Consider the following 13650-nt stretch of genomic DNA (forward strand, 5'->3'; position numbering starts at 1 on the left):
GAGATGAGAAAAGTTCTTCAATTGAGAGATTTTTCCTCGTATATAGAATGTTGAATTGAAAATAATAATAATAAAAAAGTAACTGACGACTTGTCGTGAATGCAAGAGAGATTTAATATTAATTTCTTGGCACAAATCCTCACAAAGTGCTTCGCGAGTAAACAGTGGTGTGGCGTCAGGCAATGAGCATCAAGTGCAAAAAGGAAAGAAATCCCCATCGTGCGAGATTGTTGCCACAATGTGTGTTTGTATCTCTCCATCGTGATTTTTTGAGGACACTCTCGCCACTTTTAACATTACACCGAGAGACGGTGTCGCGAAGAATTTTTGGCAAAGCAAATTGCAAGCAAACCTAAGAATAGACTGTGAGAAATTTTCCTTCGGGCCGTCGTCGAAAATTTTATACAATTCACAAGTTCCTCCTCCTTCTCTTCACCATGCGCCACAAATTGAAATCCATCGAATGTGAGAGATAGTTTAAAACATCATAGAGGAAGAGACTTTTCAAACAAGAGAAAATTCATTGAAAATTTTGTATATAGATGATCACGCCCAAAAATCAAAAACACATCAATCTCAGTGAAAATTTTAGCCCATTTGTTTGGGATAATTGGCATGAAGGAAGGAGAACACGCAAGAGATGCACCGCGATGGGATTTCGAAATCAATCACTTGACTATTTTGCGATAAAGCAGAGAAAATGGAGAAAATTATGTTTAAGAAAATCAAACCATAGTGAAATTTCTCAATAACAAAGCAGATGCACAAAAAATCTCTTTCCGTATCAATTTACATTTTTTATTTAAAAATCAGTATTTTTGTAAAAATATTTTTCTTTCAGTCTAAAGTGTTCACTTCTGAATTTTCTTAAGAGACAGAGAGTGAGAAATAGAAAGAAAGGGAAAAGGGTTCGGTAAAGAATAATTATTAAAATTGCACATAAAAATAAAATAAAGGATGTTAAACGTTTTAGACCAAAGGTCAAAGTAATTAAAGACACGTCAAATGATATGAATAAATGCGAAATGATTTCGGAACGCAAAAAGTTAAAATAAATCATAAAAATTAGAAAAGAAATGTCTGAGATTTGAATTAACGTCAAACGTTTAAAAGAGACTTTAAACGTTATTTAAAAAAAAAACGTTTGATACAAATAACGTAAAATCTTAGAAGAAATAAACACTAGAAAAGAAATGTCAAAGGATAGAAATGTCAAAGTATAAACGTCATACGATACAAAAGAAGCGTCAAATTTTACAAAAATAACTCAAAAAGCAAATAAAAAAATGATTTAAGAAAAAATGTTTATTCTAAAAGACTTTAGAAGATTCTAAAAAAAGATTCTAAAAGACTTTAGAATAAAGATCAGGAATGTTTCGAGGCTCATGCAAATTATGCAATAAATCCTGCATATTTCAGCATTAATAACTCTACAATTTTTATGGGTCATCGTGTGAATTGTGAAATATAATTACTTTCAATGGAATAATTGCACACAAAAAAGACTTGTGTTTACTAAACGATTGAGTGTGTTATGAATTTTATTTGAGTGTATTGATGGAATTGGCATGGTGCTGCATACCATACAAAATTCCGCTTCTGCACAATATGCAAATTAGCAAATTAAATGTTAAATTATTATCAGTTGATGCCAAAAAAAAGCCATTCACGTTCGCACACAGACAGTTCTCAAAAAAGAATTTTTACCCATTTTGTGTGGCATTGACATAGATTTGGTTTAGAATTAATATTTTCAAAGTGAGATGCTTCGCGGAGTTCAGTGAAGATTAGGCGCAAAGTGATTCACGTCCGAGGAATTTTCTCAGAGCAAGTTAAATGGGAGATTTGTGAGAAAATGTCGATATATTTTGGTCTTTTAGCGCTTCTCGTTTCATGTCGTATATATATAATTTAAAATCCGATTCCACTGACGTGCTGTTAATTTACTTGAGGTAAACAAAGAGATGGATTGGTGAAAAAATCGTCTGATCGCTGGATTTAATTGCACGGAGTAAATATTATTTTTTTTATTAATTTACAGTGAAGTCTGGCAGTAGTGCGTCTTTTATAATTCATGTTTTAACTAATATTGTTATTCTGGAAGACAATAAATTAAAAATTTCATTAATAGATCCCTTAAAATGTCGAGAAACGTACTTTGAGAAAAGAAAAATTCAAAACTATCGGTTAAAATGTGAAAATTGAAAAACGTTTCACTGCGAGGCAGCACTGTATTACCAAGATGGTTTCGGATGCGAGATTTTCGGTGTCATCTTGATGAAAATATTATTCAAATTGTGTCATCATCAACTGCAGAGTTTCACCGTGAAGTACACAATAATGATTGAAGGTGCATTAAAGTGAAAAGCAATTTCTGTTTAAGCTTATAAGTGGATAAGTTTCCGCAGTATAAAATTTTAATATACCTCACCGAAATGAGCAAAAAAAAAAGAAGTTCAAGAAGTTGGGCGTCAATGAAGATGAATTTCTCATCGTTGCTACATCCTCAATATTTTTACGAGCCTGTAGGATATATGACGGTATGACCTAGTTTCACGCCGCCCTTTCTGAACTTCTTGTTCTTTTCCACATCGTAAATCCAAAGATTGGTGCGCCCCGAGAAAGTGATCGCATGCGATGAACTCATTTCACGCGTACACCAAATAAAATTTCTTCGTGCGCACTAATGAATGCAATTCCTTATGAAAAGACGTACTCCAACATCAACACATTTCTTATGTACGTTGTCTTTTTTTTTGCCTTCCAATACCGCGCAAGTCAATTCTGTTTGCCAGACTCGCGTATTTTGCATCAATATAATTCACCTTCGCACGCTGGGATAAGATAAAAAACAAACACGACCAAAATTGAAAAGTAATCGCTAAAATTGTCTGCAAACATCAATATTTCACGACGATAATTACATATGCTGTGAAAATTACTCTTTTTTGCGCAATTCACCTCTTCATCTCGCAGCACATAAGTGCATCCGTTCAAGAAGTCGAATCGCAACTTTCCCTTCACCCATCCATTTGACGCATTTAATGCCAAGACACCTAATTGATATTTGATAGGTGGTCAACGGTGCAAAAAAAAAGAACGATAAATGATTGAACGCAATGGACACAAATTACATGTATGCTGATAATTGGAAAAATACCTCGCATGAATTTTTTCAATGATAGCTCATCATTTTTCGTGCTATATAATCATTGTAATTTTTGACCTAATGAAAACACTCTTGCAGATTAATTTTAGAAACGTGATCTTCAAGCGTCTTCGGCATCGCTGAAGTGTTGAAAAGGAATTTCATAACATGGGGATTTGGATAATTAGCCAGACTTATTGGATCGACACATATTTTCTCAAAATAGAGGGTTTTGTGGTTTTGAAATAAAATTAAGAGAAAAGAGTTTATTCGGTTCTATGTAAAAAACCGTGCAGAAAAAATTCAAACGAATAAATTCTATTAATTGGCAGCCCCTTGAAAATTCTCAGTGAACTTGTAAAAACCAGTGCAAGTTAATCCTAGCAATTAAGAAGACATTCATTTTCAACTTGATTTGATGAATATTTGGCAAATAGAGCTTAACAAGTTGACTGGGACGTTTATGGGTCAATTTATAAATGAAGTTATTTGATTAAGACATTCCATTGCACCGAGATACACATACTTTCTTCCTTATTTATAATTCTTACGTTCTTTTTACGTCAATTTCCTATTGCAAAATGCACCGGAAATAGCTTTGAAAAATTCTCTATACATGCGTTTTTGTTTATTTTGGTAATAAATCCCTTTTTTTTGGTCACAAATTTATGCTCAATGAGCTCAAAGTTATGGAAAATTTTTAATATAACTTCTTATTTTTTTATTAATTCCAATTTCTTCGTATTTTATAGCACAATCAGCTGGTGTCACATCGGAAAGACCCACAATGGTGTAATTTATCAGAAGCGATAAGAGGAATTAACGAACAATTTGGGGTTAGTGTGTGACTCACCTTTTGAACAACAAGCGGAGTTCCAAAATCCTTTCCACCTTGCAGTCGGAAACCCCACGGTTGGGCATCGCTTCTACTGAGCCTGACAGTGACTAATTGAGCCATTTGTTGGTCTGCAATGGACAAAAAGATAAATCTCCAATTACTCTTGAGCCTCCCAAAAAAAACGAAGAAGAGGTAAAACTATGCGATGAAAATTGAAACTAGATTAATGCTAAAGACAAATAAACACTTCAACGCCATGTCTATGGAATTCTTTTCTTCTCCAAAAAAATCTCAAAAGCAAATTGAGAGTGATAGCAGTGTTGAACGTGAAACAGATAAATCCGCTATCCGCTAAGTTGTAAATTTATTATTATAAGAATTTTTTTTTCAACATATTGGACTCAATCGTGTTTGGGAATTTTGTTGAGAATGGGCAGAGAATGAGGGAAAAATAAAAATGTTGATCCCACAGAGTGTTGTCTTTTAGGAGAGAACACCCAGTATCACAAAAATATAGTAGAGTGTCGGTAGGTCAAAATGAGTTACATGAAGTATTGATTCTTTTGTTGTACATTCACTTATAGGAAGTCAATCATAACGCGTCCAGTTATTAGAGTTGGTATACCACAACGCGGATGGGTCAGTCTATGCGTTGTAATTTAATTTGTGAGTAGTATTAGTAGGCAAAGTCGATTTTTTGTAAAATTAAGCAATTTGACAGATTAAAATGCTTATATCTTAAGTTCTATTAGACCTACAGAAATTTCTTGACTAGTTATGGAAAGCTATTAAAATAAGCTATAATCTGATGTATATTGCGATACATTTCAAGGTCACCTCCAGAACACAAAATGGCGGATTTTTGTTCTACCAAAACAGTTTTTTGCACTTTTCGTCCACAAGGAATGGTTCTAAAGATTTCTGATGTTTCGGAAAGTTATAGAGTTTTGCAAAACCTTTAATTTGATACCAAATTGAGCAAAATCGGACAGACCGTTCAAGAGATATGGCTCTTAGAACTTTTCAAATTCAAGAATTTTTCAAATGGCTATATCTTCTAAACGGAGACATAGATTTTCTTCATTTTCGGACTGATGATAGATATTGAGTCAGGCTACAACATATCAAAATTTAAAAGAAATCTATAACAGATGTTCGGAGATATAGCCCCTTAAAGTTAGGCAATTTTTGTTTTCGATTTTAGCGCCTCTTGCGGATGTTTTTAAAACTTGGAATGTTCTAGAATGTTGTAGGGCTTCTCAATACCTTTCATTTGATACCAAGATGGTCAAAATCGGTCAAGCCGTTCTCGAGTTATATTGAAAAAACACTTTTTGCTTTAGGCCGCTATATTTGCTAAACCGCTTGACCGATTTTGAAGTATGATTTGTTGATGAAAACATCTCACTGAGCACTACAACATACTAAAATTTCAGACCTCTAGCTATAAGGGAAGTGGTTAACGGTATTCCAAAATGGCGGACGGCGGCCATTTTGAATTTTGAAAATGTGAAAAAATGAAATTTTACACCCACATTTCTATAGAAAACTTCAAACCGGAAGTCTCTATCTGTTACCGTTCTTAAGATATAAGGCAAAGTTTGGGCGACCGGCAGGACGGCCGGCCGGCAGGACGGCCGGCCGGCCGGATCAAAAATTTTCCACCACCATTTTCGTAATGTGGGATATCTAAAACGTGCTTATACTAAGTTTGAGCCCGATCTGAGGTGGTCGGTTTTTCCGATGATTACAATACTTGGTATGCCACGATTGTGGTATACCAACTAATAGAGACACTAAAGGTCATTAGTAGGTGTTCAAGTAAACAGAGAGCGAAAATGTGAAAAACACAGAAGAAAAACCGAGAAATATATATTTTTAATTTTTTCGTATAGGTATTATTTGTTTTAAATTTTCGCCAATTTTCGCATTTCTTTAAAAAAAATTCTAGATCATAAGCTATTCAAGCGGTTAAGTAGGGATTAGCAATTAACAGCTTTTAACAATTTTTTAGGCAATGTTTTTAATGTTTAATAATTCTTTTTTCAATATTTGACAGAAATTTTCTAACGTTTAACGTTGATTCTAATATTAACATTAATATTCTACGCCACAGAAGTGAAAGAAGATTAATTTCATTTTTTTTTCTATACTTATAAGAACATGAACGTACCCGTTAAAAAAATTCTTTGTATACCCAAGAAAACCCAAACAAAAACCCGATGATCTAATCGATTGATTGATTCACAATAGCAGTTACTTATATTCTCCGAAAAATAAACATCATAGCCAAAAAGACTATATGGCCATATATGATACAAAGAGAGGCGTAGAAAAGCACCTAAATCGGCAATGCATTTGCTTGGTATGGTATATTTATTTTGCTGTTATGGAAAAAGAGAAACATTCCTTGGAATTTTTGTAAAAATTCTCTTGAAAATTAATGACATTATAATGAAATGTGACAGCATCACATGAGGAAATCCAAAAGTGACGACGCTAAAAGGCCATACGCGACACAGTAAAAATTTTTAAAACTTTCATCAATTTGCGGTTTTACCTAATGACTCACTGAGAGTGAACGATAAAATGTAACCGGAAACGTAAATGGTATTATTTTACATTGCTCCAACATTTGCATATTGCCTTCATTCAACATAACACAAAATGCAATTTGTTTGGAACAATTTTATGTCAGAACTCGCCTCGAATCGCATGGTGTTTGGTACAATTGAACCCACATTGTTAGTGAAATTTAATTAGTCGCTTTGGTGAGATAAAAGAATTACTCGCACTGTGTTGGCGATAAAGCTTTAATTTTTCATTTTTTTCCACTCTGCTATTTTAGGATCATATTCTGGTATTCGCCACAGTGTAAATTTTTTTTCTTCAAAGATTTTATTTTAGAGAGATGCAATCTAATTAAGGGATCAAATTATGCTCATTTAAACGAAAGAAAGCATCAATGGTTTTCTTTGTTGTTAATTTGCACATTTTTCTTTGTGAAATTTTAAAGCAATAAAAAAGTTGAACAAGAAAATCTTCCATTAAGAATTTCTCTTAGAAGCGACCATGCGATTTGTCACACTGACCACATGCGGTCTGAGGTGACGCAGTAAAACCTCATTGACACAGAATCTCCATGTCTGCATGATAAAACTCTCCCCACAAAGTAGTTTTCTCGCCTCACTATTTATGATTCTATATGCTAAATGAACTTCAAAGCAATATCCCAGAAGTTGTGCGACATTCGCGATCTTGAACGGTCCTCCATGATGGTCTCTATTTTGAGAATCTCGCACACGCAATATTGCAAGTTATATTGAAACACAAAACCAAGTCACTTTCCTCAGTGGGGAGTGCGGTGTTAGACACATCTAACGATCTAACAGTGATAAAAATCAGTGTTGGAAGCATAAAGTGGGAATTATGTAAGGTGATGGGAAGGTGATTTTTGAGGTTTAAGGTTAAGCAAACAATAAATGGTATCACATACCTACAATCAAGGGGTTTATATAAAAATTGAAAAGAAAATTTAGAAAAGAATATATTCGATTTGGATAAATTTAGTTCTAAATTTAGAACTTAAATTTTGATAATAAAAAGAGAAAAAATCTATGGTAAAGAGCAAGAACGTTTTGAACCTTAAAAAATTTAATTATTGAAATTCCAAGAATTCTACTAGAGAAGGTTAAATAATCTATTAATAAAAAAAAACTAATACAGTGCAAGAAAGTCAAAAATATATCTTGAAAATAAATAAAATCCAAAAGACTGTGAATTCTTAGCACAATTGGCTCATTTTTGAGGCTAGAATCATGAAAATTCGCACAAATACTTCTTAAACAATTCTATGATAACATGGTCCATGTTCTTTTTTTTATTTTTTTTTAATCCAAATTTAAGTCAAGTTATAAAAAATTTGTTTCATAAATAAAACCCGCTTTGTTTAAAGATTTTTAATCATAAAGCTTTAATGTTTTTGAATTAATTGATCTAAATTTTAATTTAAAAAAAATATGGTATGAAGGCCATTGATCAGTATTCTAAGAATCTTCTAAGTATTCGAATTAATTTCCTTGTCTCTAGCTTAATAAATTAGTTCTACTAAGACTTCTGATTAAAAATTATTCAAAGAATCTTCAATGATCTTACGTTAAAATCACATTAAAAAATAAGTTTCATTAGAAATTTGAAAAATTCCAAGAATTCCATGGAAGAAGATACAATCTATTAATAAAAAAATATAAGAAAAACAAAAATATCTCTAGAAAAGTAATAAAATTCAAAACCCTAGTCAAGGTCCTGTTCCTTAAAACAAATTCTAATAATAAAATCCAATAGATTTAGCTACGTATGTATATGTACAAAAAACATACTCATCACACACAGTATAAAAATCTCAGCGAGTGGATATTTTTGCAAAGCAAAAAATGCCTCACTGGGAAGAAATAAAAAGCCGGCAACTAATTCCATGATGATTTTCACAGAGAATATTATTGTTAAATCTCGGTGGTATCCACCACTTGAATTATGACATTGAATGCTTCATAAATAATTTCCACAAATAAAAATCATCCAAGTGATGGAGGAGCATTCACAGAGTAAAAACATTCCGAATGTTTTTGCGCGACTTCTTCCATATAGGTAGGTACCCTTTTAATCCACATCACAGAGGCATTAATTGGTGTGGTGTTCTCGGATGATGTTGCACAAAGAGATCCACTTTTTTAATGGTCAAACTGATGGAATTTTTGCTTGAAAAATCATAAAACACTCCATTGACAAATTAACGGACGTGGAAGCATCTTTTCTCGCTCTGGGATGCGATCACCAAAAATAATGGTTCAGAGGGTAAATTTATGGCGCATCGTGCCCAAATGGATAGGCCAAAGAGACAAGGTGTTGTATTTATGAAGGTATGACTCATCCGTGGCATCTCCGGAGGTTATTGATTTTTTTTTCTTCAAACTTCTCCATTCCATTAGGTCAGATAGGGTGGAATATTTCTTTTCTTCTATTCGGTAGCATCATATACATACATACAGGGAAGAAGAGAGATGTTTTGTCGCCTAGAGAATGGCTTTGCCCATTGAGACTGAGTTGGACCCCGGCAAAAAAAAGAACGAACCCAAAGATTATGGAGAAAAAAAAAGAATTAAGAAAAAAAGCGGCCGGTAAGGAATGTAATAATGAAATCAGCGATGCAAGACGAGAATCTTGGAACGGAAGATTGAGATTACGGAGCCGACACAGGAGGGAACAGCAGGGAAGGGTAGGACAAAACGTAAAATTGCAAGACACTTTTGCGTGTATGATGAGAGTGAATTACAAACAGTGATGGGGTTATACCTTCCCGCCAATACCTCTCCACCCACCGCAGCATAAAAACGTTTTTAGCGTACAATGTAGCGTCTGCGGTGTCAAGGACATGGGAATAGAAACACACACCTGTTGTCTCTGACTGGCAAAAAAAAAAGAAGAGAAAAAAGTTATGCTCTGAAGACACAGAGAATTTGATGCGATTTTGAAGTTCTTCAGTTTTTTTTTTCTGTCAAAGAGTTGCTTCTTTCAGCATATTTTTCCCCCGGCAGGGCATATAGGCAGCAATTGTACGAAGCAGTCCACGGACTCGGGAGAAAATTGATCAAGAAGGCAGCTCACAGAATTAAATGAACAGAGTGGTACCGTGCGGACGATTTACGAAAATAAAACACCACAATATTGGGGATAAAATTAGACGTTACGCCATTTTCATCTGTTGCCTCACAAAACTTTTCACTCCGTGGTCACACACTCAGCATAAATATTCCCGCAAATACTCATCGCGACCTGATAAGATTTGCTTTTGTTGCAAAAACTCTTAGCCGAAATTTTGTACATTTTTCACGTCTTTTGAATAATTTTTATGCTGCTGCGCAAGTTGATTTGACTTTTGAAAGCATAAAAGAAAAGAATTGTGGTTTCAGGTAAAATTAGACAAATGCACCTGACCTTGGGTAAAAGGAATGCATTGCCCAATGATCAATATATTTAGAAGAAATAGACAAAATGAGAGAATCTGGTTAAGATGAAAAATTTAAATTGAAAAACTGCACATTTGTCCTTTAAATTGCTAAACAAAATTTCTTATTTAAGGTCAATTCATTGGTCAATTCTATTAAAAAAAAAAATTTCCTAAAATTCGTGATCTGTGTAAGAATTCTTTGGTATTTCATAAAAAAAGAGAATTATAAGATTTGTAAAAACCTCAAATAAATACTTTACATTACTTAAGACGTTTATAATAAAAGAAAAGTTAAAGGATATCTTGCTCTTGTAGAACGGAAGAGAGAGAAGATGAAAATTATTTTGCGTTATTAAATTTTAAATTAAACATTTACAAGATTTCTTTGCAATTAATAATTTATTTTACCGATTTTACTCAAAATACTTGGTAATTAAATTATTTTCTAATTAATAGTTTAAAATTAAATACATTAAATTGATGAATTATTTATTTTCTTATATATTCGTACCTATAATAAAATCATGTTATGAGGAAAAATATATGTAGGTAGGTATACCAAATAAAATATAGTTTTATCACGATTTTCTTATATATTTTTTTCTCCTTAGGTATTAAAAGTATTTATATAGAAAATTATTATTTTATAAGAATTCTTTAGAGGTATGTATGTATATAATTCTCCAAACAATGAAACATTTCAATTTTAATGACTAGAACTAAAGATATCGTGCTTAGAACAATAATTTTTCAAATCGTTTTAACTTCTAAACAATGACATAAAAATATTTCTATCGGCGAAGTAAGGCTTGAAAAAAAAATAAAAATTAATTTTAACTAATAAAAAAGGCTTTATATCAGTCAGATTGATAAAATAATTGAGCATATTTCCAATTATGTTTAGTATGACCATAATACTAATTTAATGCTAGTCACGTTACTACCGATCCTCGCTGTAAACATGAAATGGTTGATTTTTCTTTACAGTGTTAAGAGCCGTTTGCAGTAATCAAGAGGATCAAACAAATCCTTTGAAAAAATAAAAAAAAAACTATATTTCTTCGCTATTCTACTATGTAGTTAGAACTTAAAATAGAATTATTTTTAAAACATTTATTTTTCATTAAATCAATAAATAAATATTTTAATTAATAATCTTTAACCCTTTAAATTTGTTTGTCCAGCATTGGCAATGCAAATCCGGGTCAGACAATCAGACGACCGCGTCTGCTAAACTCCAACTTCTCAAAACCCAAATCTCACGCATCAGCGACCGCAATTAGGGGGGAATTGCACCGTGTTGCATCGCGAGACACTCTCGCATGGTAAATCGATCGATGTTGAACAGAAATTGACCTAGAAATTTTGTGCACATTGCCATTCTCGTGAGGAGAATTTAAATACAAAATGGAATTCTGTATTTGGAGTATATAATACACACCGCATTGAAGATCAAAGAGCAACGTATGTGAAACATTGCGCGACAGTGTTTTGGTAATATGATCCACCACGATGGGTAAGTTTTCATTTTCTTTATGAGTCAGAAATTTCATTTTCATCTCAGGCATTTTAATTGGAAATATGCAGAGAACTTTTAAATATTATTATAGTACCGGGAAGGCTAAAAGACGGAGAAATCTGACGCTCGTTGTGTGGTGAGGAAGTTGACGAATTTGCTTAAACAGTGTGACTCATGGAAGAATTGAGATGGGGATTTAATTTGCAAATTCGATTTGGGCACAGTGTGCATTGTAAAATATGCTGCTGCATAAGATTAATTCTCACCCTGCAAGACATACATATGTATATAGTGTGGTGTGTGCAGCACATATTCACGATGAAGAAACATTCTTGAGACGATGTTACGTTATTTATATAACAGTGTGGTGTCCTTTTTGCAAAACCGAAAATTTTCCTCGCAAATGTGCAATATATGTGTACAATATTTGCAATTCAAACGAGAAGACTAAAGAAAATGCATGAAGATGAAGCAAAAGATTTGTCTCTCACCTTGAATTCTCCTGATGTGCACCGAATGATTTTCTTCAATGAATCTTCAAGAACGGCGCAGAGTCGATCGTGGTGTACTCCCTAATGGCTATTTAAACTCGCAGAGTCGATCGTATTATTTTTTTTCTGTATGCTGCTACTTCCACTTTCGTTTTGCAAAATAGAACCTCTTTTTTTTCTCTCTCTGTGTACTCCTTCTCTCTACTTCACCTCTTCACACACAATACACTGTGCTGAAAGCCAGCAAATGATGCACTGATAAACCGAATGGCGGGTGGTTGAGGACACACACTGAAAAGTAGAACTTGTTGGTTTACAATAAAACACACAAGTTATGATGAGAAAGAAAGAAAAAAAGAACTACACTGTGTGATGTGAAAATTCTCCAACTTCGTCCCGGACAAACGCAGGCAAAAGACAAGAAAATTTCGCGGTGGAAATGGGATGGTCGGAAGGAAAAACTTATATAAAAAAACCGTTCAATTGGAAAACTTTTATCGTTGCGCACGAAGGCACGAAAAGTGTGGGTTGTAGCACTGTGTTGGATTTTTGACGAAAATTTTCGCTAATTCTTATTTTTAGAACTCTTAAGAAACCTGATCAGCTCGCGTGACGCAACGCGCGGCTTTCCCTTCAGGCGCAAAGCTCACCCAAAACACAACGCGGGATTTTCCCACTCAACGTCCGACTTGGTCGACTTGCGAACCTCGAATGATCGTCCCAAGTCAGTGCCGTCGATCTCACAACAGCGCACCGTGGCCACTTGAGTCTCGCATGTGCGCACACACTGCCACATAAGATAAGTCGCCAGGCTATAAAGTTTGACCAACAGCAAGTGTGTGATTTTTTTATACTGGTAGTGGTGGTAGTAGATGAGCTTTTGAGCTTTTTGATCACACACATACTTTGATTGTATAAAATTTACCTATCTTTACTGATAAGCTTTTATCTTTTAATTTCAAAGTATCCTATACAAAATGAAAAATCACTAAAACTCCTAACAATTATAAGAGCTTTGAATTAACCCTTTCACGAATATTAAAGGATCGCACAGAAACCAGCAAAAAACATTTTAATAACAATTAATTATTTATTTTTCAGCCAATGAAGCTTAAAAATATGTCTTGTTTATCGTTGCTTCATTTCATATTACACTTAAAAATCAATAATATAAAATAAGCAAAAAATGCTTTTTATAGTTCTTAAATCAGACTTAATTACGCTTGAATCAGACTTAAGTTTTTAAGCAAGATTAAAATTTTCTTAAATTAGGAAAAAGTTTATAAATTAGAAATTGTTTTGGAGTCGACGTAATGTATGATGGAAATTAGGTTTAGGTTTTTTTAGGATTAGGCTTTCTTTATGTAGATCCAGCTGAATGCATAGCGTGACATTAACAAACTTAAGCCAGGCCTTAATTTTGACTTTAAAATTGAGGCCTGACCTAAGAAATGGACTAAGGCAGATTATTAATGAATTTTACCTTCCATTGTATCGTACAGGTGCGTGTTCATCTCTTAGTTTTTAATTATTACGCTTTCATAGGCTTCATTCTCTAACAGGTAGAAACTCGCGTGATAAACTTCCGAAAGCTTTAGAGCTTAGAAAGAAAACGCGGGAAAATCTTGCGGAAGTTTATCACAGGAT

At 33.5% G+C, this 13650-nt stretch overlaps 1 protein-coding gene across 36 annotated transcripts in view; it reads right to left on the reverse strand.

The window, feature by feature from the left end:
* LOC129794246 (PDZ and LIM domain protein Zasp) overlaps positions 1-12792 on the reverse strand; it is a 35949-nt gene extending 23157 nt beyond the window's left edge. For 3 of the 36 annotated variants that reach the window (XM_055834960.1, XM_055834958.1, XM_055834952.1), the window contains exons 1-3: positions 12368-12770; positions 12004-12294; positions 4002-4114 (exon numbers count right to left, since the gene is read on the reverse strand). In XM_055834960.1, the coding sequence (XP_055690935.1) occupies positions 4002-4106 (105 nt within the window). In that variant the 5' untranslated portion in view covers positions 4107-4114; positions 12004-12294; positions 12368-12770. Of the gene's footprint in view, positions 1-4001; positions 4115-12003 lie in introns of all 36 variants that reach the window. The other 33 variants (XM_055834969.1, XM_055834968.1, XM_055834967.1 and 30 more) reach the window with 25 other exon arrangements.
* Positions 12793-13650: the final 858 nt, after the last annotated feature.

Source organism: Lutzomyia longipalpis, chromosome 3 (genome assembly GCF_024334085.1).
Source record: "Lutzomyia longipalpis isolate SR_M1_2022 chromosome 3, ASM2433408v1".
Classification (NCBI taxonomy): Eukaryota; Metazoa; Arthropoda; class Insecta; order Diptera; family Psychodidae; genus Lutzomyia; species Lutzomyia longipalpis.